Raw genomic sequence first — 24,775 nt, 5'->3', positions numbered from 1 at the left:
TCTCTCTCTCTCCCTCTTTCCCTCCCTTTCTCTCTCCCTCCATCATTTTGGAGGCCTCGTTTTCTTCCTGATGCCTTTAATATCTTTCTTTCTTCAATTCCCTATACCTACTTTCAGTATTCTTCTAAAGACAACTCAAATCCTACATTCCCCATGAAGTATTCTCTCACCTCATTTACTTATTAAAGAAGCATTTAATAAGCACCTGTTATATGATGGAGAGCAAGGCAGATACAGTCTGTACCTTCATGGGACTTATAGTCTGGTGGAAGCTATAAATAACTGAGCAGTTGTAATGACTACTCTGAAGAGAAACCAACAGACAGTGACAATATATTTTTAAATCTTCCACACTGCCTTCCATTCAGAAGGATTTTACTAACTATCAAGTTGGATTTTTTTTTTCTCAAATCTGAGGGAAGATCTGGTGGTGGGATCTGTTAGCATGCATTTGTATCTGGTTCCTGTGAGTACCATTGTCAATATTCTGGGGTCTTTGCTGCCCGGGACACTTCAGCGGTGACTGATAATCAAGTGATCAATTCCAGGTGAGAAAAGTTCATGGAGCTGTTCTGCATGGATATTAAGTATAGTCGGAGTCAAGCATCAAGCAGCTGCTTCTTTGGGGGCCAACTGGGTGGTACTGGCAGGAATTCCAATTCCCTGGAGCTTGAAAGAAATACACATGACACTCTTTAATGTGAATCCAGCTAAAAGCGGGCTGGGAAACAAATGACAGCCAGATAGTTTGCTCTGCCATAGTTGTGAATCTGCCCTTTGAAGATTGCATTATTAGAGTTCTTTCCTCCCAAAACACCATATTATAAACCTAATGCGTGGCTCAGTGGTTTGGGGATATATAAGAAAGCATAATGGGAAACATTCTAGATCAGCTCTTATTTCTGTTCTCAATATTAAGGTAATTTTGGTATCTGTTTCTGCCTAAGCTTCATATTAAGAGATGGAAAGAGATTTTTTTTTGTATTTCTTGATAGCAGCAATAGACAAGAGTTACTCATGTGCTCTGCTGTGTGCTGCTCACATACATCCAATTACCCTGCTAACACATATACTTGCACGTCTTGCACATGTACAGCACACGCTGCAGGCATAGCCCTCTAAGGCAATCAAGGCACATCAAGGGTCCTCCCTATGTGTGCTTTTAAGTTCCATTAAGGACCCTTTGAGAGTGACTATTTCATAATGGCTCACACTTGATAAAGCCAGTTCGAGAGCAATTTATATGCCCAAGACTAACATATGAAAAAACAACAGCAAAGAACAAAAAATTTTTGTTGCGTGAGCAACAAACCAAAATTATTTTTAAAAGTTTCTAATAGTAGCAAAAGTTAAACAATTTTGTAAAAAGGGTAAATTTAACAATTTATGAAATAATTTAATTTTAAGGTATTAATTAGGAAAACAGAAACATTTTTTGTTAAGATTTGGCATGTTTTGTATCAGAAATTTTTTGATCCATTAAGTTAACATTTACTTTTTTAAATTAACTGGGAAATATATTTGTTGCTCAGATATTCTCTACTTCTATCATTGAAAATGCTAAAATTAGTATTCTAAATATATCCTGCTGCTCCAAGAAACTATATTTAAAAACATAGTTGTACAGTTCCAAAAATCTCTACTTTGCTCTTTTGATTTGATTTGATTAAAATCAAACATTTAAATTTGATTTCTCTTGACCTCACCTCCCTAAATCAGAGTGATATTTCAAGTTACATGTTATAGATGGCAAAATGATTTCCCTATCTATAGTTGTTTAAATAACATAATATAAAATGACTTCTAGCCACTTCTTTTTTCTCTCTCTCGTGGTCACCAAAAGCTAATTTAGGACCCATTAAAAGAAAAGGAATATTACTTTTAAACATGGTTTTTTCTTTGCCGATTATATTTAAGAGTGGTAAGGCCATCTTGTTCTGTCTCAGAAAAACAGGAGCCTCACCTATAAGGTTGAAAATAGTCCTCTAGACAGACTTGAAGCCTGCAGTTTTAGGGGTTTCCTGTCTACAACCCAATGTAGAGAAGCAGAATGAACAGTCTTTCCACTGACCTACACAAACTCATGGAAAAGGGGCTTCAGAGAAAAACCCCTATCAGATTAACCAAATGCAGATCTATGGACTTAATTTTGAAGCCTATAATCATCCAGTTATGAAACATTGAATTTAACTGTTACTCAGCTTCAAGAATTATTTAGAGAACAAGTAAAGGTTAAGGAACTCTAGAAATGCCATTCAATTTGCCAACTTCACAAACCTGGCTTAAAGTCAGGATTTAAGAGAAAGGTAATGGTGAGGAAGCATGAGACAGGAGAGCTGAAATCTCAGTGAACTTCCTCTTGGGTACTCCGAAAGAGTCTGTCATCAGTGACCCAAGAATTCAAGCTATGTTAAAAGTCTCATGTGGGATTTGGAATGAAGCTCCAGAGAAGGAGGGAAAGTCACCTATATCTTCTCATTTACTGTGGCCTGGGTGCAGGGATGGTAGTAGGAAGAGTCTTCCAGTACTGCGATGCCCTTCACTAGCTTCTCAGAGAGGCCCAAATAAACTGTCCACTGGGGTAGGACAGGAGTGGTAAAGTCCAGGTGCTGAAAGACCTCAGTCAAGAGAATATCACTGTTAATGCTAACAGGCATTGCCCAACTTTAGGTACCAGTCCTCAATAATGGATAGGATGCTCACTCTGATGTTATATTTTCAGCAGCACTGTGAGAAGGGGGCTTACTTCACTTGTCAGTTGAGGAAGTCTTTGAGCAGTTTAACACCTTGCCTGTGGTTGCAGAGTAACAGAGTGACTTTGGAAAGTTCCCCTGGCCTATTTCTCAAGCCTGAACTAACAGCCTCCATGCGACATCACGGGGCTCTGTCATTTGCCTTTCCTTATGCCCTAGCATGGTTCAGAACTCATTCAGAACTCTGCCAGTCCATACCACAAACCAACCTGCTGGTTCAAGTCTTCGTTTTCATATTTTTTTTTCCTCTTCCACCTCCATTTCCTCCCAAATACCTTATTAGAAATTCAGATTTTTGTAAGCCAGGGAAAATTAGATAAGAGATTGAGTTGGAGGAAAGGAAATGACAGGGAAGATCTGAAAAAGAATTCTTCTTGGTGTTGAGAGGAAAGAGAGAAAAACACAAGCTCATCATGACAGCAAAGCTTTGGCTAACATGCAAAAGCACTGTGAAAAAGAGGCAGATGTTTTTGAATCCCTTAGTCATAAATCATATTGGGACATCATTCTTTTTATTTGTTTGGGCTAAATGCAAATAAGTATGTGATGAGTTTCATTGTAACACAGTTGGCTTCAATGCTATCAGAGGATCAAAAATATTTTCATTTGCTTAATTATTAGCTTATGATTTGCTATTGAGTTTCTTTTTCAATAGGTTTATGAATTGCATTCAGAAAGCACCCCAATTCCTGTAACATTGCCCTCTTGGACCCACTAGAGATTTTTGTGTTTTAGGTTCTCCAGTCTCTCCTTGGATACCAATGCTTTTCACAACATCCTACCTTCATTTTCTCCTTTCTGTGCAGACACACATGCAGCAGTGCACATTCATCTGCCTGGAAGAATGTGGAGATTCCAAGGTTATTCTAACAGTGGATCAAGTTCAGGCTCCATGTTAATTTATATGTAGAATGAAAACATCTTTCTCTTTTGATAAGCCTTTCCCACCCTTGTTAACATACTGTGCTCTTTAACTGCAAAGGGACAAAAGGTGAAGATGTATCATGTTTTTGAGCCAGTAGTAGAAGGGTGTTTTACTTGCATTCACAATTTCCCCACTTGCTTAAATTATTCTGATTCATACAGTAAATACAAAAGAAAAAAAAAGCCAAGGAGTTAAATTTAAAGAAAATAAAGCTAGTGACTTCAAATAGTAAAATTGAATTGTTTGTTTTTAAATTTGTCACATAACGGTCCCTTTTCCCCCAGTGCAGAAACTGTGAAAGAAGACGTTGCCAGATTCTACACATTTTGGCTGCCTTTCTTTCCAAGCAATTGCAAAGTTGTAAATGGGGGAAAGGGCAGTTCAGTTTGACCTGATATATTTAATAGGGTCCATGATGGTAACATCATTCTATTGTCTAAGCCTTGAATAAATGATAATCCATGTCCATGAATGAATGAATTCACTTTTTTGTTTGTTTGTTTTTGAGACAGAGTCTCATTCTGTTGCCTAGGCTGGAGTATAGTGGCACATTCTCAGCTCACTGCAACCTCCGCCTCGCGGAGGTTGAACATTCTCCTGCTTCAGCCTCCTGAGAAGCTGGGACTACAGGTGCGTGCCACCATGCCCAGCTAATTTTTTGCATTTTTAGTAGAGATGGGGTTTCAACATGTTAGCCAGGATGGTTTCGATCTCCTGACCTCGTGATCTGCCTGCCTCCATCTCCCAAAGTGTTGGAATTGCAGGCGTGAGCCACTGCGCCCGGCCTCACATTTGTTTTAATGGGGGTTGGCTTTGTTTTCTGGATGATGATTGATTCACTAATAATCAGAAGTAACTCAGCTAGGTCCGGAGAGAAATGTCTTTAATGCCCATTTTTAGCCCTACTATGGGAAGTAACTGCGAAGAAGTAATGTTTTTTCTGTTTTCTCTCTCTCTCTCTCTCTCTATGTGTGTGTGTGTGTGTGTGTGTATATATCTCACATATGTATATTTGGTTTTTTACTTACTTTATTTATTAGACCTAGATAATGAGAATTAGATAAGACCCAAAGTTGTTAATATCTATGGAATATGCATCTGCTATATTGATTTTTTCATTAATGATTTATTGAATTGTATTCTTATATCTATATTTTATTATAAAACAATCATTTGCACACATCTAAGGTTAACATTTGCAAGAAACTGGAAAAAACGTTAAGATGTCATTTCATACACTATGGTCTGCAATAATGATTTTAGTTCAAATTTGTCCCCATATCTTTTGCCAACAAAAGCTGATTTATAAAGCATGTTCCCCAATCCAGAACCAGATAATACGGGAGATAATTACTATGCCTGGTTAGAGTTTAAGAACAATTTCCTGAGGCACCACTTGTAAAAGTGAAAGAACATACATTGGAATGAGTGCTAGTCAGCTGTATGCTAAAAGAAAAGTGAGAAATTGTTACACAGAGCCTGTTTTCCAATATCAGTTTAAGTAAGAATTACATTGTCCCTGACAATGCCATAGAACTTTTCATAGTGTGATTTTACTATACAGACACATTAACTCTTTTTAAGCTCTTTAGGCACATAGGAAAACCAAATTAATCATTGCACAATTGTATATCATTTATTTACCAACATAAGTGCTTTATCTAAAAGTAGGCGTTTTTAAGACGTAAAGCAGAATTTGAATTTCTTTTGGAAACCACATATTATATTTCAAATAAAAAAGAATAATTAGCTATATTAATACAATGTCTTATTTTATTATCTTATTATCTTATTAATGTGTTCTTATTTTAAAAGAACACTGAAAACTGCAAGATCATTGTTCAATGTTTTCGTTGAAAGAAACCCATTAAATTTTAGGACTGGGCGCAGTGGCTCACGCCTGTAATCCCAGCATTTTGGAAGGCCAAGTTGGGTAGATCACCTGAGGTCAGGAGTTCAAGACCAGCTTCGCCAATATGGTAAAACCCCGTCTCTACTAAAAATACAAAAATTAGCCAGGTATGGTGGCGGGCACCTGTAGTCCCAGATACACGGGAGGTTGAGGCAGGAGAATTGCTTGAATGCGGGAGATGGAGGTTGCAGTGAGAGGAGATTTTGCCACTGCACTCCAGCCTGGGAGACAGAGCAGGACTCCATCTCAAAAAAAAAAAAAAAAAAAAAAGGAACAGAAACCCATTAAATTTTAAATAATAATTAATTTTGAAGATTTAATATATAATTCAACCTAGGAAAAGACACCAATATATTTGTTTTAAAATTTAGCTTAACATAAATCAGTGATAGTTATGTTTAATCTTGCTTTAGGAAACTACTGTTAATTGGTGTTCATATCCTTTAGGGCCTCTAAATTTACACCTGCCTTGAAAATAATGACATTTTCCTTCTATAAATTTTGACAAAATGAAATGAAGGACTGAGCAAACCTTTGGCAAATAAAAACAAAGAACAACTGACTAATTTAGGCTTTAAAAAAAAATTTGAGTTTTTAAAAATATTTTTGTATCACATCCATTTAGCTTTGACTTATTTCCTTTGTATAAGTTATCAGTTTCAGTTACTTGATTTGTCAACGCATAGCTGGAGAAAAGTGGAAATTTTAAAAATATAAATCTAGATTAAAATAAAAAAACCACCTAGACATTTGGTACAGAGAAGATACTGTCACAGTATAGTGGGTTTTGAAAGCAAAAGCTTTTCTCTTTTTCTAGCTTAAATCAAAAGACAGACAGATATTTCTTATTTAAATCTTTATTAAAAGAAAAACCAAATAGTTTTAAAACAATAAGTAACAACAAATTTCATTAAATATTAAACATTTTAATTATCAAAGATATTTAGACAATACATTTCTAACATTTCTGCACAGCAGAAGCACTCTGATTATAGAGCTCAGACTGTCATGTGCTCATGTGGGTTTATTTTTGGCATAAAAGTATCTAAAGTCACATTTAAACAAATGTGATAATATTTTATAAACTGATAGTAACTTACTGATGATTGACTCTCAAAGCTTTCACAAATTATCATTATATGATTGACATTCTCTTAGGGTGAATACTTTTATGAACTCTTTCTGTAACACGGAGTAACCAACTGAATTAATTTCCTTAAAAGTTAGTAGTACTGGTAAAATTATTTAAAACTGAATTGAAAATTATGTTCCTGTTTCTATTAGCACAATACAACTAACATATTATAAGTAAACTGATTTTTTCATACCAAAAGTTAGAAAATGAAATGGCATATATAGAATAGGCTTTGATGAAAATAAATGATCATTTAAAAGGGAGCTATTCAGTACATGACATCTGTGAGCACCCTCTCGAGGCGTAAAGTTTCCCTTTGTAATTCCTAGAAGATTCCCTTTCTGATCTTTGTAAAACACTGAGAAATGCAATATTATATCTATTGTATTTTCAAAGATCTACTATAGAAAACATTTCATTTTAAAACTTCTCTTTTAGTAAAAAAAAAAAAAGATAAAAGAAAGAAAGAAGGAAATCCAACAAGTGTTCTTTCGGAGTTTGTTTCTTCTTGCGTGTAGTACACATTCAGGAATGTCCACTAGGCGCAAGGGAAGTTGTTTAGCTGCACAATGTATTCCATAATAGTGAGGATATCAAACAGAGCAAAATGACAAATGTTTTCCCATCAGTGAGCTAAGAGTGAAACAAATGCAAGAAGACTTGTTTTAATCACGAAACATTGCAGGTTTTAATTTTTTTAAAAACAATGTTTGTAAACTTGCCCATAAAAGCTGGGTAATATTAAATAGCCAGTAAGGCACTTTGTCAGAGGGCGAAGTAGTAAAGGCTGGATGATTGGCAATTTGTTTCAGAGGAAACATTCTATACTTAAAGAGAGCAACCTCTGAAGTGGGGCAGTCCTTTCACTGATTTACTGTCCAACAAGAGTGGGAAAAGCTTTAAACTTTCAAATTTCACTTTGCTGACCAATTTTCCCTGCAGAAGAAGTCTTTTAGTTTTAATTTTAAAAATATATTAGGAGCTATCAATTTAAATAATGTATCATTTTTCAATCTAAGATTTAAAAGAATATTAACATATTCAGTATTATTTTCAAAACATCCAAGCCACTCTTTAAAAATGAATTACAAAACAAATGATCTTAGTATAAAAATGTTTTATGTTATTAACAATTCCCTTGCGATTTCTGATGGCTTCACATATTACAGTATAAGCTTTGGTATAAAACATGCAAATGCAAGCCAACAAGGTCGTAAATACAGTGTTGCTAAACACAAAGCACTTATGAAACAAATGTTGCACGGACACAGCAGATGGAGAAAAGGTAACACACAGCTGTAGGACGACCAGTTTGCTCTTCTACTGCTGCTTAGTTTGTAGATTTTCCTCCTGGAAAATCTTCAGCAGAGGTTGACTCACGTAATAAGGTCTTGCAGTAGAACCATCATTTCTTTCTAAATCTTCCACTAGGAGGAAGAATGGTACAGAGTAAATATCAAAGCAGAACTGTAAGAGAAGTAACATCGCCATCTGCTGTATACTCGCTTTACAGCAGTTCAAAATCCTCTTTTTGTTTGTTTTTGTTTTTGTTTTTTAAACAGCATAGTTTGGCATCAACATTATTGTAAACATAGTTATGAGAAAACAATCAGCCCTTGTGATTATGTCAGTAGATGTTATTTCATTCTGTGTAACAGGTCAGATTCTGACAATATTGCGTGTCTCTCAGTTGCAAGATTGAGAAAATAACTTTCACCTTCTTTTTTCAATTTACTTTCTAAATTACTATATTTGTTTAAAATTGATTTTGTTTTGCCATCAATAATTTAGATAGTATAGCCTTGAAAACTAATAATTGTGAAATTTTAGATTTCAAATACATCCACTGCAAATTTTGAGGAACATTGCCCTAGTTTTTCACAGTTTTTAGTTTAATTGCTTTGTAAGAAAATGGCTTCTAAATATCTTCTCAAAAACAATGCTCATTTTTATTCTACACATTTCAATTACACAAATAAGTAGTAAATGGAGAATATTTTTCTGACTAGATGTTAGCTCATAATATAAATTGGCAACTAGTTTTATGTGTTGATGTATATTTTATTCAAGTGATTTTTCAACTTTTTTTTTTAAACAGGGTTTTTCTCTGTCACCCAGGCTGGAGTGCAGTGGTGTGATCATGGCTCACTGCAGCCTCGACCTCTTGGGCTCAAATCACCCTCACATTTCAGCCTCCCAAGTAGCTGAGACTACAGGTGTGCGCCACCACACTTGGCTAATTTTTATATTTTTTATAAAGATGGTTCACCATGTTGCCTAGGCTGGTCTGGAACTCCTAGTCTCAAGTGATCTGTCCATCTTGGACTCCCAAAGTGCTGGGATTACAGGCGTGAGACACCGCACCTGGCCAATTTTTCAACTTTTATGTGTATCAGAATCAACTAGAGAACTTTATAATAATTCACATCTTGGCTTACATCAAATCACAGTATATCAGAATCTCTTGGGCAGAGCACAGACATTTATAGTTACAACAAATTCTCAGGTAGAGGTCACTATTCTACTGGTCCTTTGTTGTGGCCCTTGTCTTGTTGAATAATAAAATAATAATAATCGAGAAAGATAAGTTGTCATTATGATCTGCATTATGCTTCAAGGAGAATAAGAATGCAGAAGGCTCTTTGCCAAAATGTGAAGCCAACCGACACTTTTGAATACAATAATCTCAAGAATGTAAGCCAAGAACAAGCTGGTAGTCATTACATATTAAAAATCTTCCCTATTCATTGGCTATTGCTATTAATTAATATGCCACAGAGTCAGTTTAAATCTATGTTTCTACACTTGAAGATAATTAATACATATTTAGATCAATCTATATCACAATAATACATTTCTGACTCTTTTCTTGGATATATAGGTGATATTCAGATCAACATGTTAGATCAACATGTTCCTTTCTGTCAATACATAAATAATCCTTATACACAAAGCTTACGGTAAAAGCCAAGAAAATACAAATTGATTCAATGCTCCTTTTGGGGTGCATTTTTACACGGTTAACCGCATCATACACATTTGCACACAGAGGATGGACTGGCAAGGTGTGTGTCTGATTCATGCTTTGTTCTGCCATTCAAAACTTACGCGTGACTATCAGAAACTTCAGGCAGCCAAGGGTGGCAGGTGGCAACAACTTTCCTCCTAAGCCCTGCAGGGAGAGAGTTCCTAACCTGCAGTATTTCCCTCATGAAGGTATTAGATGATGGAGGGCTGACAGTGTATTTCCTTAGGGTAAAATCTGAATTGTCTTACTTTTCTCTTTCCTCACTGAAAGGTGAGACAAAATCAAACCTTTTGTAGAACAAAGCCACACAATCTCTTTAATCTAGAAACACAGGTATGCTCATGAAAAGATATAATCACTCTTCTGAAACAAATTCATATTGATTTTCTATATAGCGGGAATAAGAAATTTGGGTTAAAGACAAAAGGCATGAGTTATGTAACAATTTCAGTTTTGTTCAGAATATTTTCATCATGGACAGAGGTTCATGTTGTTGGAAATGACACTCCAGAACTCAGATTCGACTTCACTATAAACATCATTTCACTAAAACAGAATGGGCTCTGAAGGTTCCACAGTATTTTTTACCCAGTAATGCTCTCCGTAGAACCTGTATAACACCAACATCTATGTTTGTTATGGACATGACTCACTGAAATATACTTCCTAGGGAACCATTAATACAAGTTTAATCACAGTTTAGAGAGTTGTCCACCAGCTCGAACAGTATAAATATAACCATAGCACCATATTTACAAATTTAGTACCATAGGCTGGTTAACTATAAATCAATATTTTATGGCTAATTAATTACACATTTATAGTGTTTTCAAAAATTGCCTGAATATCCTTTACAAATATACACTTATAAAAAGAAAGGCTATCAAAGTGCTGCAATGGAAACAGCACACTGAGTTATAAAAGTTATTAAAACACTCTCGGCTACAGATTTTAAAAAACGTTTGACATTAACATTTTGATCTTTAGCTGGGACCACCGTCTATAAAGCAGACAGCAGCTAACATCACCAAATACCTGACACCTCAGGTGGTACCAGGTGCTGACTTTTTAGAATTAAGCACAGAAATTTCACATTACTCAAAAGCGACATTTCCAAATTACAATCAACCTAATTTACACAACTTCTACTTAAAAGTGAGTGACACTGTTTGGAGCTTTTCTACTCTTTCTGCTTCTGGGGAACTAGTTGCTTCTTGATCAGAATTCCGTGCAGGTTAGGGGTTATGAAGTAGGGTTTTTCTGTAGATCCATCATTTCTTTCCAGATCTTCACCTGTATATGCAGCAGCCAAAGCAGACAAAAGCAGCAGCAGCAGAACAATTATACACATTTTTATAAATTGGTGGGTCGAACAGGGAAAAATCAGAAAAATCAGTGTTAGAAAGTCAAATATAAGACAAATTAGTGCAGTTTACTTGCTGATGCTGGGCAAGGCAAGAAGCTTCAACCTCTGCCAGGAAACACTGAAACTTCCTAAATCCCTCCCACTCCCAAAGAGATGTATTTTGATACTTTAAAGGCTAAGAAGATATTCTATGTCCCTTCAAAAATGTCATCTTTAAATCCTGTAACTGTTTATTTCAGAAAGATATAAATTGCCAAATCATCCGGGATGGGCTGAATAGAAAATGTATTAATTCTGTGATAAATGTAGAATAACAACAGAATTTCAGACTTTCAAGTCACTTCTAATGGTAGTCCATACTCTAATATTACAGACGAAGACCCTGAGGCCCAGGGATATAAAAAAACTCTGCTGAAGTCAAAGGCTCTGAGGTAAATAGGATGAGATAGGGACTCAGCCTCTTGACACCTAGTTTTGTTCTTGTTCTACTTAACTATAAGGCACCCTGTCCTAAGTTTTTGCAGTCTTCCTCAGATTATATTTGAAAGCTAATATCAATGTATTCTGACTCTTGTAATATATTAATTTACTTTTCAGCTTTGCTTAGGCTAATATTAAATTGATGACATATTCACTGACCACCCACCTGCTGGGTAGTTGGGGGGAAGCACCAGAATTATGCTGAGAAACAAGGATACATTTGCATGAAATTAAGCCTCCCCCAGATATATACAGTTCACAGCAGATAGTAGCTGTACTCTTGGGAGTAGCTGGGTCACTGGTTTAGTAGATTTCTACTAGCCCTCACCGTGACCTTCCTCACATACAAAATGAAAAGCAAAGGAGGGAACATGATAGACGCTGATCATTTTGTTTTTTTGTCCTTAATCCTAATTCTATACAATAGTCCCCTCTTATCCACAGTTTTGCTGTCTACAATTTCACTTTCTGTGGTTTTAGTTACCCAAGGTCCAGAAATATGAAATGCAAAATTCCAGAAATAAATAATTGATTAATTTTAAAGTGTATACTATTATGAGTAGCATAATGAGACCTCAAACCGTCAAGCTCTATCCCACCCTGGCAGGGGATCTTCCCTTTATCCAGCATCACCTCACTGTCTAGGATGCCCTTCCCTTAGTCACTTAGTAGCCTTCTTAGTTATCTGTTGCAAGATCACAGTGCTTGTGTTCAAGTAACCCTTATTTTAGTTAATAATGGCCTCAAGTTCCAAGATTAGCATTGCTGGCAATTTGGATATGCCAAAGAGAAGCTGTAAAATACTTCCTTTAAGTGAAAAGGTGAAAGTTCTCGAGTTAATAATAAACGTATGCTGAGGTTGCTAAGATCTATGTAAGAACAAATCTTCTTCGTTTTTTTTTTTGTTTGAGGCAAAGTCTCGCTCTGTCATCTAGGCTGGAGTGCCGTGGTGTGATCTCGGTTCACTGCAGCCTCTGCCTCTCAGGTTCAAGTCGTGTTGTTGCCTCAGCCTCCCCAGTAGCTGGGATTACAGGTGCCCACCACCATGCCTGGCTAATTTTTGTATTATTTGTAGAGACAGGGTTTCGCTATGTTGGTCAGGCTGGTCTCGAACTCCTGACCTCAAGTGATATGTCTGCCTCGGCCTCCCAAAGTGTTGGGATTCCAGGCATGAGCCACCATGCCCGGCAGAACAAATCTTCTATACGTGAAATTGTGAAGAAGAAAAAAGAATTTTAAGCTACTTTTGTTGTTTTATCTCAAACTGCAAAAGTTATGGCCACAGTGTATGACAAGTGCTTAGTTAGGATGGAAAAGGCATTACATTTGTGGATGGAAGACATACACGGAAACATGTTCCAATTGACAGCAATTGAGTTTGGTACTATTAGAGAATTCTGGCATGTCCGGGGGTCTTGGAATGTATCCCCCATGGATAAAGAGGGATTACTGCTATATATAACATAGCTATCTTGTTATTACTCTTAAGGTACCGGTAAGAAGTCTGGCCTGGATCATATTAATAATCATCTACAGCTATTACTTTTTTCCCACTCTGGGATCATGAATCTCAGCACCTTGTAATAATGAAAAGATTCCATGTTTCTAAAAATGAAGTGTTTACAAATGGTTGGCATTGTAAAAATCACTGGTTTTCTGGCAGCCAAGATAATAGGAATCGATCAATCAATCAATCAATCAATCTACACATTCAGAATTTGGTTCAGGGCATAATTTAGGAAGAATATTTTACAAAGTATGATGTTGCCCATAGTAACAGCTAGGGGAGGAAGAGAAACACAATTTAAGTTTCCTTGTTCTTTGTTATCACAGACAAGAGTCTCTGTAAGGAAGTGATTCATGTCAACACGCAATACACTGAATCAAGCTGATGTACCTGGCTTTCAAGGAGTTGGCAATTGATTAATAAAGATGGTGGAAAACATTTCTTACTGTCCAAATTCAAAATCAACTGCCAAACTTAAAATCAACATATTAGCCAAAACTTGCAAAGACTGGAAACTAGTAGGTTCTAGACATTTCCTGAGACAAATTTTGTTAAGTATTTTCAGCTACAAGAATGGGGAAGGCCACACAGTGATTTCCAGGTATTGTACCCATGATTAGTGTTAGAGATGAAAGGAGAGATTTTTGAGCATTCCAGAGCCCTGTCTCCATCGTGTTTTAGCACGAATAACCTTACTCGTGCTCCTTCTTCCATCCCATACTGAACTGTTTGTTCATGTGATGTTTTGTTGATAGATAGCTTTTCTTAAACCACTGAAGCACTAGGAAAACATTAAACATTTTAATTCCTATTACAACCAGAGGAAGAGCTAACTAGTACATAAAGTTCTCCTGAATTCTTTGTCCGGTTATTGAGAATTTATTTTAATAGGCTCAGAAACAAACAAACAAACAAAAAACAAGGCCAAACTATTTTCTAGGAGGTTTTCTTTGAATATATCTCCCTATAGTTATCTTCTCTCTTGATCTCAACGTGAAGTTGGTGCTGTGGGTTACTCTAAAATGCAAACTGTTAGTTTTATACAAGTGGACTGCTCAGTAATGGCCTGTCAGAGAGTAAATGTTCTCTGTTTCTCTTAAGGGCAATGTGCTAAAGAAATAATCTCCCAGGATGTGTAGTTGTGCAGCTAACAAGTTCTGCTCTTTTACTTACTGACTCTACTTTCTGTTGGTTTGCCAAAGAAATGGCATGGAAGGTGAGGGCTAGATTAAGCTTCTGCTAGATACTAGGTTCTCCAGGACTTTTGAGGTGAGGTACTAATATTTAAAAAATCATTTTTTTTTTCTTAGAGCCAGGATCTTGCTGTTACTCAGGCTGGAATACAGTGACACAATCATAGCTCACTGCAGCCTTGAACTCTTGGGCCCAAGTGATCCTCCCACCTAGCCTCCTGGGTAGCTAGGACTAGAGGTATGTGCTACCATGCCTGACTTATTTATTTATTTATTTGTTTGTTTGTTTGTTTGTTTGTTTTATAGAGATAGGGTCTCATTATGTTGCCCAGACTGGTCTCAAGCAATTCTCCCCGTCTTGGCCTCTCAAGGCACTAAGATTACAGGTATGAGTGACAGTGCCTAGCCAAAAAAAGAAAACCCTATTTTGTGTTTGGGAGTTGCATATGCAACTATAGGAGCATCATGTATAAGTGAGTGATGAAAGCTCTAAAGAAGTATTTTAACTCTATGTATCAAAATTAATCCAACTGTTTCCTAGAGGCACTCCTCTCTGCATCCTATCCATTTGTCATTGTGATGCCCAGTTTGAATTGGCCCTATATGTCCTTGAAACCACTTTGTCATCCTGGCTTTATCAGAATTTATAAATCCTCTCCGTAAAGAATTCCACATATCTAGTTCCCAGAGTCCAGTTATGTCTTCAGTTCTGTTAATAAAGCATGGCAGAAGCCAATCATTGTTATTTACTTAAAAAATCAAGAAATGAACAAAATAATTTCATGCTAACAGTATGCCATGAAGACTGAGGTTCATTTCAGTAGTTGACTCTTCTGTGCTTTGCAAACTCCATTCTCTTAGCTGTTAAGATTTCTTTTTAAATTGTGTATTTTTCCCCAAGCTTTGTTGAGGTGTAATTTTTTTCTCCAACTTTATTGAGATATAATTAACAAATAACAATTATAAATATTTAAGGTGTATAATGTTTTGATATATGAATATATTGTAAAATGATTGCCACAGTCAAGCTAATGAACATGTCTATAACCTCCCATAGTTTTCTTTGTGTGCGTGTGTGGTGAGAATACTTAAGAGCTTAGCAAATTTCAAGTTAACAATACAGTATTATTAACAATAGTCACCATGCTGTACATGTGAGTGCCATAATTTATTCATCCTGCATAACTGAAAGTTTGTACCCTTTGACCAACATCTCTCTATTTTACTGACCCTTCAGTCTCTGGTCAGCACCCCTCTACTCTGTTTCTATGAGTTTGACTCTTTTAGATTCTACATGTAAGGGAGATCATGAAGTATTTGTCTCTCTGCATCTGACTTATTTCTCAGGTATTAAGGTTTAAAGAACATCTACTAAGCAATACCTCTTTCCAGATAAACACGTTTTGTGGTTGCAGCCAGGTAACAGCAGATCCCCAAGTCAGCTAAGGACTTGGGCCTTCACCATCTCACCTTTTAGTTATCCACTGAAGGGGGAAAACACACACACATACTAAATACTCACAGAAGCAGATGAAAATTGTTTCAACACACATTGCATAGACGCTGAAGAACCCATGTGCAATCAGGTAAGACCCCAAAATGACCGTCTGTAAATGGATAAAGAAGAGAACCAACATGTCATTTACTTTGTCCAGAAGAAGAATAATGCAGCTATAAATGAAAGCCATGATGAGAAAGTTTTGAAGTACTCTGTATGGGAAAAAGAGTTTAATGTAGAAACCAAAAAGTTCAATGATAATGCTTCTGCATATTTTGTTCTGAGACTTAAACAAGTTTTATTACATTAACTGCCTTTTTATTTTTTTTTGGGGGGGGGTACTATTTCCTTTTCTTTTCATTTCTCCTTCCTTCCTTCCTTCCTTCCTTCCTTCCTTCCTTCCTTCCTTCCTTCCTTCCTTCCCTCCCTCCCTCCCTTCCCCTCCCTTCCTTCCTTCCTTCCTTTCCTTCCTTCCTTCCCTCCTTCCTTCCTTCTCTCCCTCTTTCCCTGCCTCCCTCCCTCCCCTCCCTCCCTCCCTTCCTTCCTTCTCTCTCTCCTTCCCTCCCTTCCTTCCTCTCTCTTTCTCTTTTTCTTTCTTTCTTTCTTTCTTTCTTTCTTTCTTTCTTTCTTTCTTTCTTTCTTTCTTTCTTTCTTTCTTTCTTTCTTTCTTTCTTTCTTTCTTTCCTTCTTTCCTTCTTTCCTTCTTTCTCTCTTTCCTTTCTTTTTTCTTAAAAAAAGAGAGGTTTATTTCTCCCTAGGGTAACAGTTTATAATAGGTGTTCCAGATAACAGAACGACTTCTCAACACCGTGATCCAGGGATTCTGGCCATATGCCCAGCTTTTTAGAAGAAAGAGACAACAGATTTTTGTATCAAGCAAAGAGATTTTGCCAATGATATTTTGTACCTCTTCAGTCAGTTGATGTCAGTGTTTTTATTTCTGGAATATTCTTTTGAATTCTTTTTTAATTTTTTTTTAACTTTTATTTTTGGTTAAGGTGTACATGTACAGGTTTGTCATATAAGTAAATTGTGTGTCATAGGGGTTTGGTGTACAGATTATTTCATCACTCAGGTAATAAGCATAGTACCCAATAGGTAGTTTTTCAATCTTCTCCCTCCTTCTACCCTCCACCCTCAAGTAGGCCCCAGTGTCTGTTGTTTCCCCCTTTGTGTCTATGTGTACTCAATATTTAGCTACCACTTATACATGAGAACATGCAGTATTTGGTTTTCTCTTCCTGTACCAGTTTGCTTAGGATAACAGCCTCCAGCTCCATCCATGTTGCTGCAAAGAACATGATCTCATTTTTTCTTACAACTGCGTAGTATTCCAAGGTGTATATGTAACACATTTTCTTTATCCAGTCTATCATTGATGACCTGCCCATTTTCTTCCTGCCACCCCCAGTACCTAGCAAAAATATCTCAGTTTTAGTATCTTGTACACCAAGGCAATAAAGCATTAGGCATTAAGAGCATGTACTGCCTGGGTTTGAATCACAGCTCAGGCACTCAACAAGTGAATTAACCTCTCTGTGTCTCCTATATAAAATTGGCAGTGGGGGAGGGGAGAATGTAAGTAACGACAGTATTTTTGACATGTGGGTTAAATGAGTTAATATATTATGATAGATACTGCAGGGCTTCACCCAGATCTACACTGCCTCATCCATCCTCAATTGTTGGAAATCTAGGCTGTTAATGACTCAGTTGCTTCCCTCACTAAGAATTGCCCTTCCTTGCATCCCAGGGATGAAGCCCACTTGATCATGGTGGATAAGCTTTTTGATGTGCTGCTGGATCCGGTTTGCCAGTATTTTATTGAGGATTTTTGCATCGATGTTCATCAGGGTATTGGTCTAAAATTCTCTTTTTTTGTTGTGTCTCTGCCGGGCTTTGGTATCAGGATGATGTTGACCTCATAAAATGAGTTAGGGAGGATTCCCTCTTTTTCTATTGATTGGAATAGTTTCAGAAGGAATGGTACCAGCTCCTCCTTGTACCTCTGGTAGAATTCAGCTGTGAATCCATCTATCTGGTCCTGGACTTTTTTTGGTTGGTAGGCTATTAATTATTGCCTCAATTTCAGAGCCTGCTGTTGGTCTATTCAGGGATTCAACTTCTTCCTGGTTTAGTCTTGGAAGAGTGTAAGTGTCCAGGAAATTATCAATTTCTTCTAGATTTTCTAGTTTATTTGCATATAGGTGTTTATAGTATTCTCTGATGGTAGTTTGTATTTCTGTGGGGTCGGTGGTGATATCCCCTTTATCATTTTTTATTGCGTCTATTTGATTCTTCTCTCTTTTCTTCTTTATTAGTCTTGCTAGCGGTCTGTCAATTTTGTTGATCTTTTCAAAAAACCAACTCCTGGATTCATTGATTTTTTGGAGGGTTTTTTGTGTCTCTATCTCCTTCAGTTCTGCTCTGATCTTAGTTATTTCTTGCCTTCTGCTAGCTTTTGAATGTATTTGCTCTTGCTTCTCTAGTTCTTTTAATTGTGATGTTAGAGTGTCAATTTTAGATCTTTCCAGCTTTCCCTTGTGGGCATTTAGTGCTATAAATTTCCCTCTACACACTGCTTTAAATTCAACATTCGCAAATCAATAAACATAATCCAGCATATAAACAGAACCAAAGACAAGAACCACATGATTATCTCAATAGATGCAGAAAAGGCTTTTGACAAAATTCAACAGCCCTTCATGCTAAAAACGCTCAGTAAATTCGGTATTGATGGAACGTACCTCAAAATAATAGAGCTATTTATGACAAACCCACAGCCAATATCATACTGAATGGGCAAAAACTGGAAAAATTCCCTTTGAAAACTGGCACAAGACAGGGATGCCCTCTCTCACCACTCCTATTCAACATAGTGTTGGAAGTTCTGGCTAGGGCAATCAGGCAAGAGAAAGAAATCAAGGGGATTCAGTTAGGAAAAGAAGAAGTCAAATTGTCCCTCTTTGCAGATGACATGATTGTATATTTAGAAAATCCCATTGTCTCAGCCCAAAATCTCCTTAAGCTGATAAGCAACTTCAGCAAAGTCTCAGGATACAAAATTAATGTGCAAAAATCAGAAGCATTCTTATACACCAGTAACAGACAAACAGAGAGCCAAATCATGAATGAACTTCCATTCACAATTGCTTCAAAGAGAATAAAATACCTCAGAATCTAACTTACAAGGGATGTAAAGGACCTCTTCAAGGAGAACTACAAACCACTGCTCAGTGAAATCAAAGAGGACACAAACAAATGGAAGAACATACCATGCTCATGGATAGGAAGAATCAATATCGTGAAAATGGCCATACTGCCCAAGGTTATTTATAGATTCAATGCCATCCCCATCAAGCTACCAACAAGTTTCTTAACAGAATTGGAAAAAACTGCTTTAAAGTTCATATGGAACCAAAAAAGAGCCTGCATCTCCAAGACAATCCTAAGTCAAAAGAACAAAGCTGGAGGCATCACGCTACCTGACTTCAAACTATACTACAAAACTACAGTAACCAAAACAGCATGGTACTGGTACCAAAACAGAGATATAGACCAATGGAACAGAACAGAGTCCTCAGAAATGATACCACACATCTACAGCCATCTGATCTTTGACAAACCTGAGAGAAACAAGAAATGGGGAAAGGATTCCCTATTTAATAAATGGTGCTGGGAAAATTGGCTAGCCATAAGTAGAAAGCTGAAACTGGATCCTTTCCGTACTCCTTATACGAAAATTAATTCAAGATGGATTAGAGACTTAAATGTTAGACCTAATACCATAAAAACCCTAGAGGAAAACCTAGGTAGTACCATTCAGGACATAGGCATGGGCAAAGACTTCATGTCTAAAACACCAAAAGCAACGGCAGCAAAAGCCAAAATTGACAAATGGGATCTCATTAAACTAAAGAGCTTCTGCACAGCAAAAGAAACTACCATCAGAGTGAACAGGCAACCTACAGAATGGGAGAAAATTTTTGCAATCTACTCATCTGACAAAGGGCTAATATCCAGAACCTACAAAGAACTCAAACAGATTTACAAGAAAAAAACAAACAACCCCATCAAAAAGTGGGCAAAGGATATGAACAGACATTTCTCAAAAGAAGACATTCATATAGCCAACAGACACATGAAAAAATGCTCATCATCACTGGCCATCAGAGAAATGCAAATCAAAACCACAATGAGATACCATCTCACACCAGTTAGAATGGCAATCATTCAAAAGTCAGGAAACAACAGGTGCTGGAGAGGATGTGGAGAAATAGGAACACTTTTACACTGTTGGTGGGAGTGTAAACTAGTTCAACCATTATGGAAAACAGTATGGCGATTCCTCAAGGATCTAGAACTAGATGTACCATATGACCCAGCCATCCCATTACTGGGTATATACCCAAAGGATTATAAATCATGCTGCTATAAAGACACATGCACACGTATGTTTATTGTGGCACTATTCACAATAGCAAAGACTTGGAATCAACCCAAATGTCCATCAGTGACAGACTGGATTAAGAAAATGTGGCACATATACACCATGGAATACTATGCAGCCATAAAAAAGGATGAGTTTGTGTCCTTTGTAGGGACATGGATGCAGCTGGAAACCATCATTCTTAGTAAACTATCACAAGAACAGAAAACCAAACACCGCATGTTCTCACTCATAGGTTGGGAACTGAACAATGAGATCACTTGGACTCGGGAAGGGGAACATCACACACCGGGGCCTATCATGGGGAGGGGGGAGGGGGGAGGGATTGCATTGGGAGTTATACCTGATGTAAATGACGAGTTGATGGGTGCAGCACAGCAACATGGCACAAGTATACATATGTAACAAACCTGCACATTATGCACATGTACCCTAGAACTTAAAGTATAATAAAAAAAAAAAAAAAAAAAAAAAAAAAAAAAAAGAATTGCCCTTCCTGCAGGGAATTGCCTCACCCAAAGTTATACCCTCATGCAGGGGTCAGTTCATGATCAAAAACTGCCTGATGCAGCATACAAAGGTCCAGCCCCTTTGCCAGAATGTCCTGCAATTCTGAGGCCTCAGCTGTAACTTCGGCATGGGTCAGCTTCTCCTGCTACCTATCCCGCCCTCCTCACTTTCTTACCAATGTATCTCAGGAGACAGCTTCCTGACATACCTTCTGCATGCAATGTTCTGTCTCAGGTTATTTCCAAGGAACCCAGTCTCTAAAGTAGGATGTGGGTTGGCATAAAGTAAGACCAATAATTTTAGCTATCATTATTATTTATCCTATTCCTTTTTTAAAATTGTGCTATCTCTGATAAATCACAGAATCAGCAATACCCAGCTGCTACGGAGTGAACGGTGTACCTCCTCAATTCATTTGCCGAAGTCCTAAGCCCCAATGTTATTTGAAGGTGGGAACTTTACGAGGCGATTAGGTCAGGAGGATCGGATTAGTGTCCTTATAAGAAGATAAATGAAAGAGATAATCTCTCTCTCTCTCGCCACCATGTGAAGATACAGGAGGGTGTCTCTCTGTTCACCAGGAAGACGGCCCTCACCAGAAATCAAGTTGGCTGGCACCTTGATCTTGGACTTCCCAGCCTTCAGAACTGTGAGGGATAAATTTCTGTTGTTTAAGTCATTCAGTCTATAGTATTTTTATTAGAGCAGCCTGCAATGACTCAAACACCAACTCTTACCAGCAAAGGTACCCAGTAGTAATTTAAAGATGCTGGTCCTTGTGCAATCACTGGCAGTCTTTGTGTGAAGAATAGGAAGGCCAGAACACCTACATTGAAAAGGTAGAACATGTATATTATACATTTGCAAAGGAATATAGTTTTTTGTAGTAAAGCAGTTCTTCCAAGCATCTTTTAAACTTTTAAAAAATTATTTTCATCGTGATTACTTACCTATACTTCCAGCAACTAGAATTTTCCCCAGGAATAATACAAAGTATGTAACTTCATCTGTAACTGCAACTCTGAATATCAGAAAAAAAGAAAATATAATTTTGTGTTTAAAATATACTTGGTACTTGAAATTGATGACAGTAAATATTCATGAGTTTATTTTGATGTGTCTTTGCTGAAACTGTATTTGGCAATTGTTTTGGAAGAAATGATGGTGGAACTCATGGATGATGTTCTGACTTATTTTTAATGTAAACAGAAGATGGCATTGTAGGGCTGTCAGGAGCCCTGCAGTGGTGGTGTCAGCCTCTGTCTCTGATTTGAAGCCTATAGACACCCTGCGTCCTCAGGATGCTGTATTGTTCTCTGATTTTGTTCACTCAGGTTCCACCAATTCTGGGAGGGGGAAAGATGATAATGTTGTTCATCTGGGGGAATTTCTTGAGCAGAGGGGATAATAAAAATGAAAAAATGCCAATGGACCTAAAGACACAGGTGGATGATGGAAGCAACAATTCTCAGATATGAAAATAAATTAATGCTATAAGAGATAATATTTAAATCCATTGGGTTAAAAGATAATATTCATATCTAATAATGCCACCAACACTTTAAATAACAACATGTGAAGGATGTAATGCTCAAGGTTCATTAAATTGTTAAATTACAATGTTCAGCCTGATTACTTACTTTAAAACATTTCTCATCAGCAGATTGAAAGCATCTTTTGCTGACCTGCAGAAGTTTCTGCCATATATTGCAATCTGAGGAAGACAGCTGATATTATTCTGGAGCCCGTAACATACTCTAACAAGATCAAAAGACAATCCAATGACAGGAAGGTAACCAAATTAATTCCTGTCATTTGCAGAGCTGTCCCCACTCTTCTTTCTAACATGTGGATTTGTGGGACACACTGTGTGTCCTCAGCTCTACACAACTCTCAGGGTCATTGACAGTCAGGTGTGCTTCCGATGCTGTATGCCCTCAAACTCTGGGGGATTAGACAGCCTTAAACAGAGGCAGGTCTTTTTCTCAAATTCCAGATAATGGCTTCTGCCTTTAAAATGTTTGGGCTAGAGTTTATTGCTGAAAAGGTTAAATATTGTAGTCTCTACATAAAAAATTACTCTTAAGGAAACCCAATACCTTTCACTAAACCTGATTTATTGATGAATAGGCTCAACATAATACTCTCATTGGAGGTAAATTAATACTGTTTGAATCTCCATAACTATTTCTATCACTTTTCCAGACCCTGTGCTACTGTGATAATAAGCAAATGTCAAAAGGTTATACTGTAGCTTTCTATATGTTAGAAAAATTATATTTCTGGATCCCTTATGTTAAAAAGCCTATGTAAGACTTTCCATAGTGCCATAGGAAACAAAAGTCAGTTAAGCGTTGTCAATCTCTACACATTCTAACACAAGATTCATAAAAAGGATAAGACTCTTCTTTAAAATTATGTAAATTCCAGAATTAGAAAGTATTTTCTTCTCAGAGTGAAACATAGATTAAATACTCTTTCTTCCCACTAAACTATGCCAAAGACACATAAAACCATTTTTTATCCAGCACACTTATAAGTTTCCAAAGTGTGTAATATTTTTGCTCTCAAAAAAAATATTGAAAGTAACAATAAAGTATAGTTCAGATACTGTCTCAACTAGGGAAGCATATCCCCGAATCAGGCATTAGATTAACAAGCCTTATATCAGCATAGTGATAAATTCAACTGCATGATGTAAAAGTGCTTTAGAGACGGCAATGTAGACATGATGTTTGGGATTGCAAAGAAGCAGCTTAGTAAATAAAAAATAATCTACCTACCATAATATAGGCATTTCTGTTTAAAAACTTTATTGCATTTTCCAAACACCAGAAGCAGCATCTCAGGCAGCATTGTAGGAATTTAGACAATGTGTTCTCGGTACCTATGATAAGGAGATATTTAAATCTATTAATGCTTTGCAGCTGAACCTTATCAATCAAAATAAATGATCATACAACATTTAAAATGAGATTTAAAATTTTGTATTGTTATAAAATATATATAATATAAAATTTGCCATTTTAACCATTTTTAAGTTTACAGTTCAGTGGCATTGAGTACATTCATAATGTTGTACAACCATCACTGCTATCCATTTCCAGAACTTTAAAATCTCAAATAGAAATTCTATGCCCTTCAACAGTAACTTCTCATTCCCCTCATCCCCCAGCCCTTAGTAAACTCTATTATAAATATAAATTTATATTTTTATGTATAAATTTGCTTCTTCTAGGTGCTTCAAATAAGAGGAATCATACAATATTTATCCTTTTGTATCTTGCTTATTTCACTTAGCATGATGTTGTCAAGGTTCATCATTTCATTCCTTTTTCAGGTTGAATAATATTTCATTGTATGTATATAACACATTTTGTTTATTCATTTGTTGATTGGAATTTGGGTTGTTTATACCTTCTGCCTATTCTGAATAATGCTGTTATGAACAGTGATGTGCAAGTATCTGTTTGAGTTCCTTCTTTCAATTCTTTTCATATATATCTAGATATGGGGTTTCTTGGTCATATAAAATTATATTTTAAATTTTTTTAGAAACTCCTATACTGTTTTCTACAGTGACTAAATCATTTGACATTCCCTCCAGCAATACACAAGGGTTCCAATTTCTCCACATTCTTACCGACACTTGTTATTTTGTTTTCTATTCTTTGTTTATATATATATATATATATATATATAGCCATTCTAATGTGTATGGAGTGCTATCTCATTGTGATTTTGATTTGCATTTCCCTAATGACTAGTGATATTAAGCATCTTTTCATGTCCTCATTGTCCATTTGTATATCGTTTTTGGAGAAATGTCTATTCAAGTTCTTTGTCCATTTTTGAACTGGGTTGATTATTTTGCTGTTGAGTTGTAGAAGTTCTTATATATTCTGGATATGAATCCCTTATCTGGCATATGATTTGAAAATATTTTCTTCCATCATGTGGGCTGTCTTTTCACTCTCTTGGTAGTGTTCTTTGTTGAATAAATGTTTTTAAATTTGAT

At 36.6% G+C, this 24,775-nt stretch overlaps 1 protein-coding gene across 12 annotated transcripts in view; it reads right to left on the bottom strand.

Moving 5' to 3' along the window:
• Positions 1–6,431: 6,431 nt before the first annotated feature.
• Positions 6,432–24,775, bottom strand: part of SLC44A5 (solute carrier family 44 member 5) — a 550,857-nt gene continuing 532,513 nt past the window's right edge. For 10 of the 12 annotated variants that reach the window (XM_038001850.2, XM_073007201.1, XM_038001855.2 and 7 more), the window contains 6 exons: positions 23,541–23,644; positions 22,398–22,471; positions 21,708–21,778; positions 21,495–21,583; positions 15,822–15,906; positions 8,045–11,046 (listed from right to left, as the gene is read on the bottom strand). In XM_038001850.2, coding sequence (XP_037857778.2) covers positions 10,934–11,046; positions 15,822–15,906; positions 21,495–21,583; positions 21,708–21,778; positions 22,398–22,471; positions 23,541–23,644 — 536 coding nt within the window. In that variant the 3' untranslated portion in view covers positions 8,045–10,933. Of the gene's footprint in view, positions 11,047–15,821; positions 15,907–21,494; positions 21,584–21,707; positions 21,779–22,397; positions 22,472–23,540; positions 23,645–24,775 lie in introns of all 12 variants that reach the window. The other 2 variants (XM_007978267.3, XM_038001833.2) reach the window with 1 other exon arrangement.

Source organism: Chlorocebus sabaeus, chromosome 20 (genome assembly GCF_047675955.1).
Source record: "Chlorocebus sabaeus isolate Y175 chromosome 20, mChlSab1.0.hap1, whole genome shotgun sequence".
Taxonomy (NCBI): Eukaryota; Metazoa; Chordata; class Mammalia; order Primates; family Cercopithecidae; genus Chlorocebus; species Chlorocebus sabaeus.
This window is presented reverse-complemented; position numbering and strand designations above follow the sequence as displayed.